Source organism: Marmota flaviventris, chromosome 12, assembly GCF_047511675.1.
Source record: "Marmota flaviventris isolate mMarFla1 chromosome 12, mMarFla1.hap1, whole genome shotgun sequence".
NCBI lineage: Eukaryota > Metazoa > Chordata > Mammalia > Rodentia > Sciuridae > Marmota > Marmota flaviventris.
Genome location: NC_092509.1, coordinates 83,529,302 through 83,551,248, shown reverse-complemented (window position 1 = coordinate 83,551,248; position 21,947 = coordinate 83,529,302). Strand labels below are relative to the sequence as shown.

General features: G+C 33.0%; 1 protein-coding gene across 1 annotated transcript in view; it reads right to left on the bottom strand.

The window, feature by feature from the left end:
* The window catches only part of Aspm (assembly factor for spindle microtubules), a 49,512-nt gene that overhangs the window by 18,314 nt on the left and 9,251 nt on the right, over positions 1–21,947 (bottom strand). Inside the window, exons 4-17 of the mRNA XM_071600200.1 lie at positions 20,767–20,871; positions 20,188–20,334; positions 12,028–12,273; positions 10,994–11,061; positions 9,680–9,821; positions 8,991–9,121; positions 8,112–8,287; positions 6,191–6,336; positions 6,013–6,098; positions 5,052–5,273; positions 3,623–3,830; positions 3,306–3,448; positions 3,078–3,206; positions 1,719–1,913 (exon numbers count right to left, since the gene is read on the bottom strand). Coding sequence (XP_071456301.1) covers positions 1,719–1,913; positions 3,078–3,206; positions 3,306–3,448; positions 3,623–3,830; positions 5,052–5,273; positions 6,013–6,098; positions 6,191–6,336; positions 8,112–8,287; positions 8,991–9,121; positions 9,680–9,821; positions 10,994–11,061; positions 12,028–12,273; positions 20,188–20,334; positions 20,767–20,871 — 2,144 coding nt within the window. The remainder of the gene's footprint in view (positions 1–1,718; positions 1,914–3,077; positions 3,207–3,305; positions 3,449–3,622; positions 3,831–5,051; positions 5,274–6,012; positions 6,099–6,190; positions 6,337–8,111; positions 8,288–8,990; positions 9,122–9,679; positions 9,822–10,993; positions 11,062–12,027; positions 12,274–20,187; positions 20,335–20,766; positions 20,872–21,947) is intronic.

The following is a 21,947-nucleotide window of genomic DNA, read 5'->3' as shown; positions in this document are numbered from 1 at the left end:
CCCTCATGGATACCAAGGGACAACTGTAGAGGAGTTTGAGAAACAAATGAGCTAGACCACTTTCAGGGTTATTGTTGTCATTAAAAATAAAATTACTTTCTTTTACCAAATATGGGGATTATAGATATATGATATATGGAAAAAAAATATATACTATATATATATATATATATATATGGAATTTTGGAAACACTCTAAAGTAAGCAAACTTTTGTCTCTTGAAAAGCCACAATTATAATGTAGACTCTTAGTCAATGAAACAATATGTTGGCTCAACAAACAGGACTGCAGACTTTCCAGCCAATTCCAGTTGCTGATATCTACATGATCCCAGGCTACTGGTAATCAAGTTCTAGATAATTCTTATAGAAACCTGTCCAAAACAATCTATAAATTGCTGATTAGGAGAGAGGCATGTTGTTTCTTTATATATATATATATATATATATATATATATATATATATATATTTTTTTTTTTTTTCCTTTCATGCAAGTAGAGCAGTATAGAGACTGGGTACCAAAGAATCTACAGCAAAAAAAAAAGAAAGAAAAAAGAAAAAATCTCAGAATAATAAGTAAACAATAAATGTATAAGCTTAGTACTATTTACATTTGTAGCAAAACAGTGAAATGCTAAGGTGCATATCTAACAAAATATGTACAAAATCTATATGAGCAAAAATTCAGAACTGATGAAATATCAGAAATTTAGATCTAAATATACCATGGTCATGTATGTTTAAGAAGACTCAAAATTATCAAGACGTCAATTCTTTATTTTGATTCAATCCAATCTCAATCAAAATCTCACCAATTACTTTGGATATCAGCAAACTGATGCTAACATTATACAAAAAAGCAAAGGACCCAGAATAGTCAACACAAGGAACATATTATGTTAAATAGATGTTACATATTTTGGCTAAAAAGTAAAATAACATAGACATTCTATTGACTAATTATAAGCATTATTTTCATTATATACTAACTAAATGGGCTTGGAAGAAAAATGTGTGTATTATTTGTTCCCAAAGAGAAGTTTCTAGGACTCATTATTAAGATAAAGCTATACCTTGGTAAGGTACATGGATACAAAATAGAGTGATGCTGTATGCCACAATGTCCCATGCAGTGGAAGACTACAAGTCTCTAATACAAAATGAAGACAGCAAGATGCATAGAACTAGAGTCTTGTCCCTTTCAGAACAAAGAAGAATTTCAATTATGTTTCAGTCTTATGCTGAATGTAGCAAAGAGATTCACAGGTAGTAACGAGATGCTAAATGTTTTTTAAATCAAATATAGTCAGCTTTCTGTATCTATGAATTCTACATTATCAAATTCAACCAAGAGATTGAAAATATTCCAGAAAAAAAAGTGCCTGTTCTGAACATGTACAGACTTTTCCTATCATCATTATTCCTTCAACAATACAGTATAATAATCATTTATACAGCACTTATATTGTGTTACGTATTATAAGTAATTTAGAAAATTGAAATATACAGGAAGACATACATAGATAATATGCAAATCATATACATTGCAGATTTTGGTATTTACAAAGGGGTCCTGGAATCAATCATCTTTGGATATTAACAACATTAGAAAAAGAATTCTAATATATAATCATTGAAGACTTTGTCATATTTTTCCTTCTTCCTTTAAAATGTTACTAGAAATGTTTAAGTTAAAAAAATTGGTCAGGATACTATACCTGAATGACCGTTGCTGCTTTATTCTGTACATTTTCCAGTTTTTCCTTTTTTAACATTAATAATTTTCTTTGTGCTAAGACTCTTCTCCAATATTTCTGAATGACCAGTGTTGCATTAATCTTTCTTTTCACTCGTTGTTTGGTTAGAAAATTTATTACAGCTGACTGAATAATTCTTGCAGCTTTATCTCTCTCCTTAAAAAACAAAACCAGCAAATGTGAATTAAATACTTAATTATTTAAGACTTTATTCCTTATATGATAATTAATTTTTTTAAGTTAATTAAGTTACTACAGGACTTTGGGCAAGAGCAAATTATTTCAGTTATTATTCTTTCTAAGTCAGACACTGTGTAGGAAAGCAGGTTATGTTTTGTAGTTGCCAAAATGTTAGTTGTTTTAGATAGCTACTGAAAACTGGCCATAAATATAAATTTACTGTAATTAAAAATTGAGAAGCAATAATGAATGTAACCTATTTCTGAAATATATATGATAAATTTTATTAGACAACGACTATTTGTTCTATTATTGATGGTTTTCTAAATATTAAGTATAATATTGGTTAGTAGGTAGGAAGATAAAAGGGTTAAAATAATCTGTTCTGTTCGACTGGTCAAGAGACCATTTCTCAGATTATTAAAAATGGCATTTTTCTCAGAACCTAAGAATGAAGCTATTTTATGTTAATGAAAAATTTTGTACTGTTGGGATCACAAAAGAAAGCAATAAATAACATCTTTATCCCTGTGTCCAGATCTTAAACATTTTGAAAAATAAAATAATGGACACCAAAGTACTGCTTTATAAAGGATAAACTGAAAGATGGTCTCAGGACAAACAAAATGGTCTTGTTAATTACTGCAAAATCAGACACTTGATGTCCAGACCCAGTCAACACTAGCACTAGGATAAGCCTCACAGAGCACAACTTGAAAAAATCAAAAGGAGAGTCCTGCTGAAAAAAGAGCTGAGTCAAGCATCCCTAAGTTATTCGTCACAAATTTACAAAGCAGACAACATTATTCCCCATGCCCTAGGGCAGACTAAGTGAAAGGGTGGACAGAGGTGGAAAGGTGTCAAATTAAGGAAATAGTAGTGATTAGAATATTCACACCATGTCACCTCAAAATACATACATGCAATTATTAAATTTATCTTTTTAACTTCATATATTAGTAAATATAAAATTCACATCAAGAACCAATCAACTGGAGGCTGTATAGTAGTTCAGTGATAAAACATTAGCCAAGTATGTCCTGGGTTTGATCAACAGCACAATTAAAAAAACAACAACAAAAAAAAAAACACTAGCATATTTTAAAGTACAATTCATATGTCTTCATTTTCTAGGATTACCTCATAGAGCTTTAGTTCTGTTTTTATTTTATATTTTCTCCATGTTGTCTGTATAAGTCGAGCAGCTCTTATTTCTTTACGAAGATCTAAAAGCCTTGCACAAAGAAATGACAAATAGGTAATAACCACCTAAAAAAACACAAAAGATGAATACAGATGACCAACAGAGAATATATACTCACTGTTATATTCTGAGACTTATTAAGAGTTTAAGAAACCCTTATTTACCTTTTCATCTGGAATTGTATTTGACATATCTGAATGATGAATCATAGCAGGTATTCCACCAAGGTCTCTAACTGCAGACCTGACCAAATAAAAATTTTTCTTTTCATTTTCCAGAAGTTCTTTGTGGAGTTCTGAAGTATTTTCTATGAAAGAAAGAAAGAGAGAGAGAGAGAGAGAGAGAGAGAGAGAGAGAGAGAGAGAAAGAAAGAAAGAAAGAAAGAAAGAAAGAGAGAGAGAGAGAGAGAAATTAGAATGCTATTGCCCAAAATCAGACATGGCAAAGAACCAGAAAGGTTGATCAACAAAAAAGAACTAACCAGGATCAAATGATTTAAGAGATATGTCCAGAGTACTGTCGTCGGATTCAGAGGAAGAATTTAATACCACTGAACCAGTTTGTGTGCATTCCACAGTTTGAGTAGTACGCTGACATATAGCATCAAAAGGCACATAGCAAGGATGGTAGTGATGGATAAGGTAACATAACACACGGCCATCTGAGAAAGACACTGTAAAATTCTCTACCTGATTGGAAATACCAGAAAAATAATTAATTGTTTTTAAATACTCATATAAGCTTTCATAGAACATTATATCCTTTTAGTAGTTAAAGAGTATCACACTAATTGTTAAGAGAATCTAGTATTCCATATGCACAGCCAAATTCTCAAATATTAAATCCTAACCATTTCAAAAGTAGGATTTTATATTATTACTGTCTTGGATTAGATAGTATCAATCAAAACTTCATGTCCTTCCCACAACCTCAGGATGTGACCTTATTTGGAAACAAGGTCATTATAGATATAATTAAGTGACATGGGGTCATACAAGTAGGGTGAGTTCTTAATCCATTATGACTGGTGTTCTTTTAAGAAGAAAGAGACACACAGACAGAAACACAAGGAGAACACCATAAGACGGGAAGAGGCAGAGACTGAAATAATGCACAGATGATTCAAAAACTACCAAGCACTGCTGGCAACCACCAGTACTTAAGAACATGACACAGTTCCCTAGAGACTTTAGTGAGAGCATGTTCCCATCTCAGGCATGGTATCAGACTTCAAGTCTCTAGAGCTGTGAATAGAATAAAGGTCTAGTTTGCAGTAATTTGTTATAGCTCTCTTAAGAAAATACAGTAATTATAGTCAATTCTCATTATCCATGAACACTGAATAGGGAATACTGACCACTTCTCAGGGGGGAAAGACACAGTTAAGTTGCTGTGAGCCTCTGGTCCCAACATTTCATCAATCCGTAGATGGCATTGTTCTATGTATGTTTCTGGTTCAGTCAGAAACAAAGCATGGCCAACAGCACTATATACTCAATGCCTAAACAAAGTTTACTTAATGTACATACTTTGCTTGGAACATCACAGTTTTCTCTTATGAATACTGCATATGCTTCTACTACACTTGATAGCCATTTTAAACAAGAATATAATAACAAAATGGACATCGTATACCAGTTCTGTATAAATGCTTAATTAAGGGCATTTTTCCCCCTTAGTGATATATAAAACTTACATCATGCATTTTCCAATTGGTGACAACTTAGATTAGTTAAAATCTAGCCTATAACAATATAATCATTCATGTGAGGAAAAGTCTGCTTTAAATCTGAAAATTACACTATTTAAGAAATGTAAGAAAATATTTTATGCATTAAGCTTAATTGACATCAACCAAAATTATTTAAAGATAGTGAATTAAAACAAAAACAACCACAAAAAAACTTTACCTTCTTATTATAGAAGGCACAAACTGCATTTACCCAGTCCATCAATAATTTCACATTTTCACTATACTGTTCAAAGAAACCACTATTTCTTTTGTCTTTTTTCTTATTAATAATAGCATCAGAGCGGCACGACACTGCAGACATTGATTTCTTTATACTGTGTGTGTATTTTAGAAAGTGAATTTCTTCCTTTAATTGCTCTAAATTAAGGGAAATATCCACCTGAAACATATAAAAAAAGGATAAATTCCTTAATTTTTAATATATTAGTTTATATTTTTAATGTTTTATGGGTGCTTTATATTGTACATAATAGTGGGATTCATTGTTACATATTCATACATACCCATGACATGATTTGTCAATGCCTTTTCCTAGTACCCTTCTCCCCTTTTCCTCCTCTCCTGCCTTCTCCTTTCTTGCCTCACTTTCCTCTACTGTACTGGTCTTCTATTTTCATGAGATTCCCCACCCTATCCCCCCTTTTTTTTCCTTTGTTCTCTCTAGTTCCACATCATGTTATTTTTGACCTACAGAATTAAAGTATCTATTCTGTATTTTGATCAACTGCAGGTTAAAAAAATAAAACCTAATTAGAAATTTTAAAATCCAAAAATAAAATTCCCAAAGTACAGAAAAATCTACATTTTCTTTAAGGACCTCATACATGCTAGGCAAGGCAAGCACTCTTCTACTAAGCTACATCCCTACACAGTTCCACGTATCAATGATATAAACTTGAGCTTCAGTTTCCTCACCTGTGAAGGAGACTTAACATGACCTAATACATGTGTGAGAAATATTAAAATAGAATACATACAAAAATTATCACAGGCCTGAGACAGAATAAATTCTAATAAGTGGTAGTTATTATTGTGTTTATTTGATTCAAATTCCTTTTATAAACTAGTAATCAAAATTGAAAAAAAAAAAACCACAAAATGTGCCAAATGTATAATACCTGAAAAGCAAATACAATTTTCCAAAGCAATGCAAGAGTCTTTTCTCTGTGCCTATCCACAATATCCTTAGATAGGATTGAATTTCCTGCCAATAAAAATGCAGTCTATTAGCATGATTCATGTATATATATCTACCAATATTCAATGAGAATAAGTATTTCTCTGTTCAGTTTTTACCATGTTCATCACTTAATTGAATTCCTCGTGATTTAAGAATTTGAAGAACAATGTCAACATTGTGCATTTTTTGAAGACGACTTATTGCAGGAATCCTGAGTTTCTTTGAAAGATTCCAGTTCTGTGTGAGAAGTTCCATGGTTCGCCTAGTAGTAAAGAAATTTTCAGATGAATTTGCTATGTAACAATATATATGAAAAGAAATATTCATTTAAAAATAGTTATTACCCACATAAATCCCAAGAGTTTAAAGAGAGTAAAGTCAAAAAGATTCCAAATAACTATCTCAAAACTGTATTGCTCCATAGTTAATGAGTAGCTGTTTTTCATTTTTAATTTTTAAATATGGAAATCCATGAATAAAATGATAAGAAAACTGAAGCATACACAAAAATATACGTATTAACAAAATAATAAACTTCTACAGAGAAAGACAAAAAGGAAGGAGAGGAAGGATAAGAAGAAGGAGGCATGTATTAAGGTGTGCTATAATCTATTAATCAAGTTAAGTGTTTTTTTTGTTTTTTTATTTTAGTCATCATGGTAAATCCCATAGGCAGGTATTAGTGCCCCCCCCTTTTTTTTTTTACAGAGAAAGAAACAAAGGCCCAGAGGAAGTTAATTTAATTGATCTAATTCATCATCATATACTGCTATGACAGAAATAAGACAGCAATTAAAATCTTGTTTCATCAGTTTCCATAACTACAGTTGGTCACATTCTCTTTCTCTCTCTCTGCGTATAATAGTAATGCATACAATAAACATAGTTGAATGTCTACCTAAAAAAGACATGTACTCCGGAGCTTGAATTCAAATTCCTAATATCATCTAGGTTACCAATATTTTATCCACTACACAATAGTCAATATTTCCACAGAAAAAGCAAGCCTCATCTGATGTTGTATATAACTAAAACGTGGCAAAATTATTTACAGATCACAGTTTCTAAAGGCTAGAAAATGACTTAAGATCATCCTAGACCAATCAATGTAGGAAACATTTCTGCAACAATAGACCAACCCATTACCAGTTTAACTGGCTGGTTTGAAATTTAAATACACATAAAAAAACATACATAATGGGGCTGGGGCTATAGCTCAGTGGTGGAGCACTTGCCTAGCATGTGTGAAGCACTGGGTTTGATTCTCAGCACCACATAGAAGTAAATAAATTAAATAAAGATATTGTGCCCATCTATAACTAAATCTCTCTCTCTTTTTTTTTAACCCTCAAAGTGTTTCCTTGATAAGGGTATAACATATTGAAGAGTTCCCTAGAAATAAGACTAATGTCTCCAATCCAGAAATTCTAAAGAGACTAACTGAAGTACATGGTCAAAGCCAGGCCTTCCAAAGCTGAAATAAGCAATCCATTACTAAAATCATAGCCAATTGTGAGGGATTCCAGTTTATTATTTGGGAAATATTCTGTAATTTAAAGTCAGGCACCAAAGAGTCTATATCTCCATTTTACTCTATAAAACTTGGGCAAGTCATTCTATCACTTCATCTGATTTTAATCAAACATTAAAACAAAGTAAATGCTACTAAAGCTAGTCTGAAATGATAATGGAACTCATGAAGCTACTATTGATATAAAATGTATTTAAGTGTTTCATGTTTTAATTAGTTTCATGCTCTTTCCCAGTCTTTTTCTGAGATATCAGTAGTTCCTAACCATGTACTACAGAGCATGTACTCAAGTCACATGCCAACAGAAAAAAAGTGTGATAGGAGAAAAGTTTCTGGGCATAAAACTGATATCATTTTTTTGAAAGAGAAATCTCAATTTTTTTCAACCCTAAATTTATTCCATTACAAGAACAAAAAATATATATATTTATGAGTACAGAGTACGATGTTTTCCAAAAAATTTTAGTCTATTCCATTAGCAAAATGATTCTATTTCTTATACTTACACAAGACGCACTCCACACTGCAAATCTACAGCAAGATTTGTAACAGAAAAATCAAATTCATCAAATGGTGTCTGAACGTGGCTAACAGGCAATCCCAAAAAGCCAAGGTGACGGGAAAGATCACCTTCACCACTTAGGAAATCTCGTGAAAAAGCCAGAAGGATTTCTTTACTAGCCTACAAAGAAACAGGTTGCAGATATAATATTTCAATAGTATAACTTTTCATATAATAAAAGCAAATCCTTTTGGTCATTCTGTACATATAGACATAAAATTAATTATAGTATAAAAAGATTTTCAGTTTCATATCAAATGTTAATACTGCAAATATCATAATACATTTTCATTTTATATTCTCTTTAAAATTTGTTCATAATTAATAACATACTATAAAACCTAGCATTAATTTGATAATATACTACATCAAAATTAGGTAAGAAATTTCCCTCAAAATTAATTTCTTAGAAACATAGTTTAGTTCATTTTCATGTCAAAATTAAGAGTAATAATGATGTACTGGTGAAAGGTTAACCAACAAAAAAATCAGGCAAGATAGAATTACTGATGAGATTCACTAAATAAACATTCATTCATATTATATTCTAAAATATTAGTCTCTAGAAAGTTAATGTTCTTTCTGGGCTGGGGATGTGGCCCAGTGGTAGAGTACTTGCCCCACGTGTGTGAGGCAATGAGTTTGATGCTCAGCACCACATGTAAATAAATGAATAAAATAAAGGTCCATCAACAGCTAAAAAAAAATTAAAAAAAAAAAAAAAACAAAGTTAATGTTCTTTCTAAACAGAAAATATGCCATAAGATCAACAAAAGTCTTAAATGGGAAATTTGAAATATATAACATAAAATGAAAACTATACCTTGAATTCGGCATCTTTACAGAAGAGACAAGGATCATGATCAATAAGTCTGGAAATTTTAGCATGATCAAGGAAACAGACCAACAACAATAACTTTTTCAATGTGAACTTGGACAAAGCTTCTTCATGACCTTAGAAAAAAATATTAAAAAAAATAATAACAAATTCATCCATGAAAGGCAAGTTTCACTTAAAACATGAAAAAAGTAGTAGCAAACAAATAAAAAAATCAATCTATGTGCCTTTCTTAGTGTTTTACATATATGAATTCAATAAACCCACACAACAACTCTACATAAGAGGTACCATTTAATATTTTCAATTCATGGATAAGGAAAATGGGCACATGAGGAGATTTAGCTGGATTCATTCAACTGACATTTAAGGAGCACCTACTATTTGCAAGCTTTGTCCTAGGCACTATATATACAGTAGCAAAGCATGACAAATATAATCTGAATAGGATTTATAACCTACTGGAGGGAGAAGATGGATAGAGACAACAAATAATAGTAATAATTATACATAGTAAAGAGGAGTAATGGGAATAAGGGAAAGGAAGGCAGTGGAAACAGACCTATTTAGACTGGTTTCTTTAAGAAAGTAAAACACAAATAGAAACAGGAAGAATAACTAGAAGCCATTTGTGCATAGTGTGGAGAAAATGCAAAGGAAGCAGCAATGTTTACCATCTCTGTATAAATGAGGAACAGTAGGGTGTCTATATTCAGCTGCTATATCAGGATTCCAAAGCAAGCGATTCAGAATAAACATAGCCAACCCTGTGACATCACTATTGTCTTCCAAAGATATGAGTTCACCATAAATTGTCTAAAAACAAAAAATTAAAACCTAAAGTCAGAATCATACTACCTCAAAAAAGGAATGAAACGCTATTGGAGAAGAGTAGACAACAATCTTCTAAAGAACTGGTAATAGTCTATATCCTAAACAGTAAGGAAATGACATAGTCATTCAGTAAATAACCCTTTAAAACTGTAAATATATACTTTATGCATTTTTAAGTGTTTACTTCACAACAAAAAAAGACAAAACTTAGAACTTAGATAAATTTTTAATCATCTGACAAAGAGCATTTACATTTATGTTTAAAATTTTTCCTTTAAGTTAAAGGAATATTACAGGTATATACCACTGCTGGGCAGTGGTATATACCTGTAATCTCATTTACTTGGAGGCTAAGGCAGGAGGATCACAAATTTGAGGCCAGCCTCAGCAACTTAGCAAGACCCAGTCTAAATAAAAAATAAAAAGTATTGGAGTAGAGTACTGCTGGATTCAATCTCCAGTACCAAAAATTTTAAAAAGTATAGGAACATTGTTCAAATTTAATTATAACCATGCCACTACAGATATCATGAAAGTATAACAGAACCCTAATTATTCAAAATTTTATAATAGTTAACAAGTACTATGTAATAACTCAAATCTGGATGACGTTTTTTAAAGTAGTAGTCCATCAAATAATTGGAAAGTTGTGATTTGGCTCAGACAGTTGTAGGTACAAGGCTTGACCAATTACTGGCATTTTACAAGTCACTTAATATCATAGCTTTCACTTTGTTAGAGAAGTAAAAATAATAATACACATCTCATTGAGTTTTAAAGAGACTTAAATTAGAAAATATGTTTTAAACAGCCTAGTCTTTTCATTTATAAGTGTTCAAAAATTAGTTTACTATACTATAGGTTCATTACAGCCAAGACCACATTATGTATACTTAAAAGACTACAGAAGTAGCTGGGCATGGTGGTGACACAACTGTAATCCCAAGTGGCTTGGAAGGCTGAGGCAGTTTGAGGCCAGCCTTAGTAATTAAGCAAGGCCCTAAACAAGTTAGCAAGACCTTGTCTCAAAATAAAAAATAAAAAAGGCTGTAGGTGTGGCTCAATAGTAAAGTGTTCAATCTCCAATTTTATTAAAGAATATTCTAAGTATATAATTGAAAAATAAACTGTTTAAAACTAAAACATATGCTCACCTCTAGGCCAATTCGAAGCCACAAAGGATTATAGGATAATAGCCAGTTCAAGACTTTCTGACGTTCTCCTGAAATATAGATCAAAAGAAAGACAAGTTCAGATCACTAATTAAATAAAGAGGATAAAATTCCATGGAAAAGATATCAGTGGGAAAAAAAAGAATAATCACTTATATGAAGCAAATTGTCTATATGAAAAATGCTTCTATTCTTAACTATACATGATTATATTTATCTATGTGAGATTTTGGGCAGAAAAGCTAAAGCAAGTAAATTTAGCTTTGAAACAAAAAATATCTCTATCTATCTATCTATCTATACACACACATACACACACACACGAAATGAAATCAGTGTCTGGAAGAGATAATTTTACTTTTATATTTATTGTAGCATTATTCACTGTAGCCAAGATGTGGAAACAAACTAAGTATCCATCAATGAAAGAAAGAATAAAGAAAATGTGTTGTGTCTATACACATAATGAAATACTATTCAGCCTCTAAGATGAAGGAAATACTGTCTTTTTTCACAACATGGATAAGCCTGTAGGACATTATGTTAAGTGCAATAAGCCAGGAAAGGAAAAACAATCACTGTATTATCTTGCTTGCATATGTAATCTAAAAACATTGAATTCACAGAAGCAGAGAGAATGGTGGTTGCCAAGGGCTGAGGAGATGCTTATCAAAAGGGTATAAAGTTTCATTTATGCAAGATGAATAAGTTCTAGAGATCTACTCTATAGTATTGTGATTATAGTTATCAAAGCTGAATTACAAACTTGAAATCTGTTAAGAATACATCTTAAATGTCCTCAACCAACCCATCCTCCCCACAAGCGTAACTATGTAAGGTGCTAGATATGTTAATCAGCTACATTGTAGTTATCATCTTACAATATATATGCATATCAACATCACACTGTACATCTTAAATATATACAATTTTTATCTGTCAATTATACTTCCTTCAATAAAACTGGGGGCAGGGACTAAATGCAAAATTTAAAAATTAATCAATAACCTTCTTACCAATATCTTTCCAGAGGTGTTTATCTTTTCGAACAATTAACCGCCTATTTTCAATTTCAATTTCAAGCTTTTTAATAGCTTTAACCATTTTTTCAGATGTAAATAAACAGCATGCTGTGCGGCGTAATCTATTCAACCTGCACCGTGCAGTATAAGCTCTGAGAGACATTTCATCTTTTGTAGGCGCTCTAGGAACACTTATTTTATGTTGATTCTCCGCTCCCAAAAGAAGAGTAGCAGCATTTACTGGGTAAAAAAAAAAAAAAAAAAGGATAAATGTTTCTGGTTAAAAAATATCATAAATTCTTAAATTCAGCAATAAAATCCAACTTAAGATGATAAAAATGGAATCCATTTCCCACTCCTTCCAAGTTTTCTTCTGATTCTCTAATCTTAAAATGTAGTTGTCATCATTCACTAAGTACCTTGGGCCAATATATCTCTACAACCTGTTAGCACTACCTGCTACCACCAACATTTTAAATATTAGCTTCTCTAATCCAGAATATTAAATGACCTTTGAACTGGCTTATTTTCCATCATTTTTATAAATTAATTAAATAAAGTTAAGCTCCTAAAGAATGTGATTTTTGCTCAGATCCAAGATGGTAGACCAGAGGGAGGCAGCATTCTGTGCCCCAGGCCTCAGCTTTAGAAAAGGACTTCTGACTCCTGATTACTTGCTCACACAGGTCACAAGGTGCCTTAGTGGAACCACGGGCATCAGCACCAGCGCAGAATTCCCAGACGCCGCTCCCATGAAGTACACTCAGCTGCTACCCATGCAGGAACTCCAGCTACCACTCCCATGTGGACCCCCATCTTCCAATGTGGGGCTCCCTCGGTCGCCTCCATCTTGGGACTCGGCAGCTACTGCCTTAGTCCCCTACTTGTGGTAGCCGGCCTGCACCTGGGGGCATCAGAAGCTCTGAAAAAAAGCTGAAAGCTGCAACACTGTATGCTACAGAGCTCATCTGAACCAATCACAACACATCTCCTGGCTACCCCACCCCATCCCATAAAGCAGCTGCCTCCATCTTGGGTTATCTTCATCACCATCGTTAGTTGGGGCAACTACCAGTTTGGAACACCAAATAGCCACGTACCCATAGTTTTCTAATTCCTCCCAATCGCCAGCAGCTGCTAACTTGGAACAGTGCAATAAAAAACAGCCCTCTGTGACAGCCACCAGAGTGCAACATACAAGAACCTCTGGAGAAAGGCTCCTGATTAGGAAGTAGAAAGGGAGAGGGTGAGGGAGATACACTTTAGAGACTAATTTAGAGGGCAGGAACTGTGAGGTCTACAGGTGCGATAAGGAGATAAGACCCAGCACCCACATGACAGGAGCAGATAGATGCCAAAGGAGATCCTTGAGGTGCAGTCTCCCGACTGGAGTGCCAAACCCAACTTCCAGGTGCCCTGCACACAAGACCAACCCTCACACCCTGGTAACCCCCACCATCATGAGGGCAGAGATACTAACTAAGAACAGACAACCCCACCTACTGGATGAGAAGGGAAGCAGGAAAGATTCTCATCCCCAACCAAAACAATCCTTATTTCTTCCTTTGAGATTTTTTTTCTTTCTTCTCCCTCTTTATTCTCCTGCCCTCACATCCCCAACATATGTGAAAGCAAGTACTTTGCATGAATTAGGATATTGAGGACTCGTAACTGAATAGTATATTACAGTTGTGTTGTATATTCTTTTTTTTCTTTCTCTCCAATTTTTATTATTTTAACATTTTTAAATTTTTCTTAATATACATGTGTTTGTTTTATGTATTCTATGTCTTTCCTCTTACTTGTCTACCCCAAATTACTACCTCTCTATTCTCCTGCTACTAACATTCTTCTTTAGATTTCTCTTTCACACATCCTAAGATTAACTCTATATCCTCATCTCATACCTCCTCAACATATCTTCCTACACCTCACCCCGGGTTCTTTGCCCACCATCAGAAATTGTAAACCCTTTTACAAACCTACTGATTATATTATAGATAATACTTGAATTTACCATTTCTGTACACTGTGACCAAACTGTAAATATCTTAATAACAAATATTTGTTTTTAGGTGGTATTTTGTTTATATTTGTTAACATTGTCCTTTCCCTCAGGAGAGGTATTGGAACCCTACAGGGGCACTATAAGCCTATGGGATAAAAATGATAACGCCTTGGATCCACAGAGCTAAAAAGGAAGACACAAAAGCAACATGAAAAGACAAGGGAAGAAGGTGCCACAAACAAATGAAGATACCACATTATTAGAATCCATGGCCAGCACAGCAGATGAAATGACAGAGAAGGAGTTCAGGATGTATATAGTTAAAATGTTTTGTGAATTAAAGGATGATATAAGAGAGCAAATACAGGCAGCAAAAAAAATCATCTTGACAAAGAGCCACATAAGCAAATACAGGAAGCAAAAGATTACTTCAATAGGGAGATAGAGGTTCTAAAGAAAAACCAAACAAAAATCCTTGAAATGAGAGGCTGAGGATGTGGCTCAAGCGGCAGCGCGTTCACCTGGGCATACGCTAGGTTTGATCCTCAGCACCACATAAAAAAAAATAAAGATGTTGTGTCCACCGAAAACTAAAAAATATTAAAAATTCATTCTCTCTCTCTCTCTCAAAAAAAAAAAAAAAAAAAACCTTGAAATGAAAGAAACAAATTAAAAGTTCAATTGAAAGCATCACCAACAGATTAGACCACTTGGAAGACAGGACCTCGGACAATGAAGAAAAAATATATAATCTTGAAAAGAATGTAGACCACACAGTGAAAATAGTAAGAAACCATGAGCAGAACATTCAAGAAATATGGGATAGCATAAAAAGACCAAATTTAAGACTTATTGGGATAGAGGAAGGCATAGTTCCAAAACAAAGGAATGAACAATCTATTCAATGAAATAATGCAGAAAATTTTTCAAACATAAAGAACGAATTGGAAAACCAAATTCAAGAGGTTTACAGGACACCAAATGTACAAAATCACAACAGATTCACACCAAGGCACATTATAATAAAAATGCCTAACATACAGAATAAGGAGAGAATATTAAAAGCCACGAGAGAAAGGAATCAGATTACATATAGGGGGACCCAATTAGGTTATGTGCAGATTTTTCAACCCAGACCCTGAAAGCTAGAAGATCCTATAACAACATATATCAAGCTTTGAAAAAAAAAAAAAAAATGGATGCCAACTAAGAATTTTGTATCCAGCAAAAAACTAAGCTTTAGATTTGATGATGAAATAAATATCTTCCATGATAAACAAAAGTCAAAAGAATTTACAGCTAGAAAACCTCTACTACAGAACATCCTTGGCAAACTATTTTATGAAGAGAAAATGAAAAACAACAATAAAAATCAGCAAAGGTAGGTATTACACTAAAGGAAAAGCTAATCAAAGGAAAACCAAGTCAAGTTAAATAACAAAAATAAACAAAAGTGGCTGGGAATACAAATCATATCTCAATAATAACCCTGATGTTAATGGCCTATATTCACTAATCAAAAGACATAGGCTAGCTGATTGGATCAAAAAAAGACAGAACAATATTCTGTTTTCTTTTTTTTTAAAAAAAAATATTTATTTATTTATTTTTTAGTTTTTGGCAGACACAACATCTTTGTCTGTATGTGGTGCTGAGGATCGAACCCGGGCCGCACGCATGCCAGGCGGGCGCGCTACCACTTGAGCCACATCCCCAGCCCGAATATTCTGTTTTCAAGAGACTCATTTCATAGGAAAAGATATACATAGACTGAAGGTAAAAGGTTGGGAAAAATCATACCACTCACATGGATTGCAGAAGCAAGCAGGGGTTTCCATCCTCATATCAAATAAAGTAGACTTTAGCTAAAGTTAATCAAAAGGGACAAACAAGAACATTTCATACTGCTCAAGTGAACCATATACCAACCAGACATAACAATTTTAAATATATATGCCCCAAATAATGGAGCATTTATGTTCATCAAACAAACTCTTCTCAAGTTCAAGAGTCAAACTGACCACAACATAATAATTTTGGTGACTTTAACACACCTCTTACACCACTGGATAGGTCTTCCAAACAAAAGCTGAACAAAGAAAATATAGGACTCAATAATATACTCAATAACCTAGACTTAATTGACATATATAGAATATTTCATCCTTCAATGAGAAAATATACTTTCTTCTCTAAACACACATGGATCCTTCTCTAAAACAGACTATATATTATGCCACAAAGTAACTGTTAACAAATACAAAAAAGTAGAGATACTACCCTGCATTCTATCAGATCATACTGGAATGAAATTAGAAATTAATGATAAAATAAGAAATACAAACTATTCCAATAACTGGAGACTAAATAATATGCTACTAAATGAACAATGAGTTGCGAAAGACATCAAGGAGGAGATTAAAAAATTCTTAGAGGTAAATGAGAACACAGATACAACATATCAAAATCTCTGGAACACTATGAAAGCAGTTCTAAGAAAAGTTCATTGCATGGAGTTCATTCCTTAAAAGAAGAAAAAGTCAACAAATAAATGACTTAACATTACATCTCAAAGCCTTAGAAAAAGAACAACAAATCAACACCAAAAGCAATAGAAGACATATTTAAGGAAATATTTAAAATCACAGCCAAAAATCAATGAAATTGAAACAAAAGAAACAATTGAAAATATTAACAGAACTCATCACCATCTCTAGCAGTCAGAGAAATGCAAATCAAAACCACCCTAAGATACCATCTCACTCCAGTAAGATTGGCAGCCAGTATGAAGTCAAACAACAACAAGTGCTGGCGAGGATGTGGGGAAAAGGGTACTCTTGTACATTGCTGGTGGGACTGCAAACTGGTGCGGCCAATTTGGAAAGCAGTATGGAGATTCCTGGGAAAGCTGGGAATGGAACCACCATTTGACCCAGCTATTGCCCTTCTCGGACTATTCCCTGAAGACCTTAAAAGAGCGTACTACAGGGATACTGCCACATCGATGTTCATAGCAGCACAATTCACAATTGCTAGACTGTGGAACCAACCCAGATGCCCTTCAATAGATGAATGGATAAAAAAAATGTGGCATTTATACACAATGGAGTATTACGTAGCACTAAAAAATGACAAAATCATGGAATTTGCAGGGAAATGGATGGCACTAGAGCAGATTATGCTTAGTGAAGCTAGCCAATCCCTAAAAAACAAATACCAAATGTCTTCTTTGATATAATGAGAGCAACTAAGAACAGAGCAGGGAGGAAGAGCAGGAAGAAAAGATTAACATTAAACAGAGACATGAGGTGGGAGGGAAAGGGAGAGAAAAGGGAAATTGCATGGTAATGGAGGGAGACCCTCATTGTTATACAAAATTACATATAAGAGGTTGTGAGGGGAATGGGAAAATAAACAAGGAGAGAAATGAATTACAGTAGATGGGGTAGAGAGAGAAGATGGGAGGGGAGGGGAGGGGAGGGGGGATAGTAGAGGATAGGAAAGGTAGCAGAATACAACAGTTACTAATAGGGCATTATGTAAAAATGTGGATGTGTAACCGATGTGATTCTGCAATCTGAATTTGGGGTAAAATTGGGAGTTCATAACCAACTTGAATCTAATGTACGAAATATGATATGTCAAGAGCTTTGTAATGTTTTGAACAACCAATAAAAAAAGAAGAAAACATTAACAGAACAAAAACTTGGTTCTTCGAAAAAATAAATAAAATTAACAAACCCTTAGCCATGCTGACAAAGAGAGGAGAGAGAAAATTCAAATTACTAATGAACGTGATGAAAAAGGAAATATCACAACAGACACTACAGAAATACAGAAGATAATTAGATATTATTTTAAAAACTTGTACTCCAATATGATAGAGAATATCAAAGGCACCGACAAATTTCTAGAGGCATATGATTTGCCCAAGTTGAATATCAGGATGATATACACAATTTAAACATATTAACAGGAGACGCCATCAGAAGCCTACCAACCAAAAAAAGCCCAGGACCAGATGAATACACAATTGAGTTCTAAAGAACTAATACCAATACTCTATAAATTATTCTGTGAAATAGAAAAAGAAGGAGCACTTCCAAATTCATTCTGTGAGGCCAATATCACCCTCATTCCAAAACCAGGCAAAGACACATCGAAGAAATAAAACTTCAGACCAATATCTCTAATGAACATAGATGCAAAAATTCTCAATAAGATTCTGGCAAATTGAATACAAAAACATATCAAAAAGATAATGTACCAAGATCAAGTGGGTTTCATACCAGGGATGCAAGGCTGACTCAATATATGGAAATCAATAAATGCAATTCATTACATCAATAGACTTAAAGAATCATATGATCATCTCAATAGATGCAAAATAAGCATTTGACAAAATACAGTACCTATACATGTTCAAAGCACTAGAAAAATAGGGATAACAGGAATATATCTCAACATCATAAAAGCTATCTATGATAAGCCTAAGCCCCAGGCCAACATCATTTGAAATGGAGAAACAGTAAAGGCATTTCCTCTAAAAACTGGAACAAGACAGGGATGCCCTCTTTCACCACTTCTATTTAACATAGTTCTTGAAACACTGGTCAGAGGAATTAGATGAAAGAAATTAAAGGGATACAGATAGGAAAAGAAGAACTCAAATTAGCACTATTTGCCTATGATTCTTCTATACCTAGAAGATCCAAAAAACTCCACCAGGAAACTAGTAAAATGAATTCAGCAAAGTACCAGGATACAAAATCAATTCCCATAAATCAAATGCATTTCTGTATATCGGTGACAAATCCTCTGAAAGGGAAATGAGGAAAACTATCCTGTTTACAATAACCTCAAAAAAAGAATAAAATACTTGAGAATCAAAATTTAATAAAGGAGGTGCAAGACCTCTACAACGAAAACTATAGAACGCTAAAGAAAGAAATTAAAGAAGACCTTAGAAGACAGAAAGATCTACCTTGTTCTTGGATAGGCAGAATTAACATTGTCAAAATGATCATACTACCAAAAGCACTATACAGATTTAATGCAATTCTAATCATAATCCCAATGATACTCCTCATAGAAATAGAAAAAGAAGTCATGAAATTCATCTGGAAAAATAATAGCAAAAGCAATCCTTAGAAAGAAGAGTGAAGCAGGTGGCATCACTATACCAGAACTCAAACTTAAACTATACTACAGAGCAATAGTAACAAAAGCAGCATGGTATTGGCACCAAAACAGACTGGTAGACCATGGTACAGAATAGAGAACACAGAATCATATGATTACAATTATATTAGACAAAGGCGCCAAAAATATACATTGGAGAAAAGATAGCTTCTTCAACAAATGTTGATGGGAAAACTAGAAATCGATAGGCAACAAAATGAAATTAAACCCCTATCTCTCACCATGCACAAAGCTTAACTCAAAATGGATCAAGGAACTAGGAATTAAACCAGAGACTCTGCATCTAATAGAAGAAATCCTACACGTTTCTCTGGTAAATGTGAAATATGGTCTGTTTGAACATTGCAACAATGGGGAAATCACCGTTTTGCAAGATTACACAATGGTTTGATAACTAAAATCATTTTGGTTATCTGAAATGGATTCCTATAATTTCTATGAAGAATACACAAAAGTTAGATTTCTTTCTCTTTCAGAAGAAAATGCTTCAAATGTTTCAAAGTGTCATGCTTCTACCTTATCCCACACCCAAGTCTTCTCTTCCAGAATAAACACTGCAGTGTTTTAAAATTTCATCTGAATTGTCTCTCACAGTCCCTGTACTATGCAGTTTTCTGACCTACTCCTTAAACTAAGGTATTAACAGTGGAGTCAATACATCCAAAATGTTCAGGCCACAAAGGACTGCTTACATTGGCTGATAAAATGATAGAATGGAAGGTAAAAAGAAAAAGCAAGTTTCAGTACTTTTAGTACAGAAAATCTATTCATGTCAACCTATGTAAGAAAAATTACCTACACAATCTTAAAAACTTAGGTCAATAAATTAGTGAAATATAACGTAATAAGTAAAGTATATATAATTAAAGAATGACAAATCCTGTCAAATTTTGGTCTGCTAAAACAAGAGTATTATTAAATTTAAACATTAACTTAATGTTTACCTTCAGAAATACTTGTTTTTACAGTGAAGTCATCCGGAGTTAATATAAAATTTAGCCACCAAGTGAATCCTTGTTCCTGTTTTTCCTTCCAGCGCTCATCATAAAACATGTTTTTTGCAGCAAATGGCATTGGGTGTCTAGGAATATCTAAGAATACAACTAGATTATTACATATGAAAATTTCTAGTAAATTACTGTACAATATATAGAAAAATAACTTTTTTTTAAACTAATGAAACCATAATAAAAAAACTGAACAATATTTGCTTTTCACTACTTGCTGCAAAGACTTGAAAACATTTTGGGTATGAAATGTGATCAAGCAAAATGATAGGGAGTAAAACAAAATTCCCTGATTATTTAAAAATCCTAACCTACCATGAAGCAATTTCAGTAAAATCTGATAGAATACCTTAATTATAATTTGCATACACGCTTTAAAAATTCTTCAAGGCCTTTATTCAAATTTTTTAAAAAACTCATTTCTATTTGAAATGAAATTGATGCTTCATTCCATGTCACTTTTTCAGATTAAATATAATAAACTATATTTTCAGTTTAAATATAATAAGCACTTACCTGCTTTTAATGGTTTTATGAAGGTCAAATTAGACTGTGCCACAGCAACAATGGGTTTTATCCTTTTGTTTGTTTTAGAAATAGGCGTTTTGAATGCCATTGAATCTAAAATACATTAGAAAACAAAATTAATAGCATTAAAAAATAAAATTCCCAAAGTTGGTAGCTCATTTAAAATTAAAAGTATGGGTTCTTCATAATCATATTCATTTAGCAAATACTTAATAATTACTATGCTTCAGATACTAATATTACGAACTTAGTGGTCAATGAAACCAACATCTAGAATATACGGACCAAAAAAACACATTTAATTTTTGTCTACAGAAGTTACTGTCCAGATTTAACCACAATTGACTATGTGCATATATTCCAGAGTGTGTTAGGTACAGGGAAAATACAGAATAGAAAGATAATTGTCACAGCTTATAGGCAGTTAAGTCTAATACAGAAAAAGTTTAAAAAGGGCATAAAAGACCTTCTGGATGAAAATATACATGTGCTAACTCCTAAAATGAATATTAAGCACAAGGGATATGGCTTGCTGACAAAACTATAACAAGGATACAACAAAGAATAAACACATATAAGAAATTACATAAAAGAAGTTGGAAGAGGAAGGGAAGAGTTCAACAATATTAATAATAGTGGCAGCTAATAATTGAATATACTATGCCAAGAGCTATTAAGTATCAATCTTTCACTCATATAATTATCACAATAAATCTATGAAAACAGTACTATAATTATCCAAAATTTACATAATTAGGATTCTAGGGCTTAGAGGTCACATAAGTTAGGAAGCAGCAGGGGTTTGAACCTGGGTAGTCAAGTTCTAGAGCCTGCACTATTAACAAGTTTGAAGTACCCTCTATTTCAGTGACAGATTTTATTCCAAGAAATAACACCTTCATCTTTATTTTTGAAAATAGTATAAGCAAGAAAATGAATGGGGTTATGACTAAAGATAAAAAACTACCAGGTAGTTATTAGCCAAGTTAGATATGATAAAATAATTTTTAACAAAGGTAGGAAACAGAGCAGAGTTGTTTTAATAGTTGAAACAATAAGTCTTAATACCAACTCACTAGGAAAGTGGTAAAGAATGAGAACAGACTGATTCCCAAGTATATAGCTCACATGATTAATAAATAGCAAGTAATTATAAAGGAAAAGGCAAT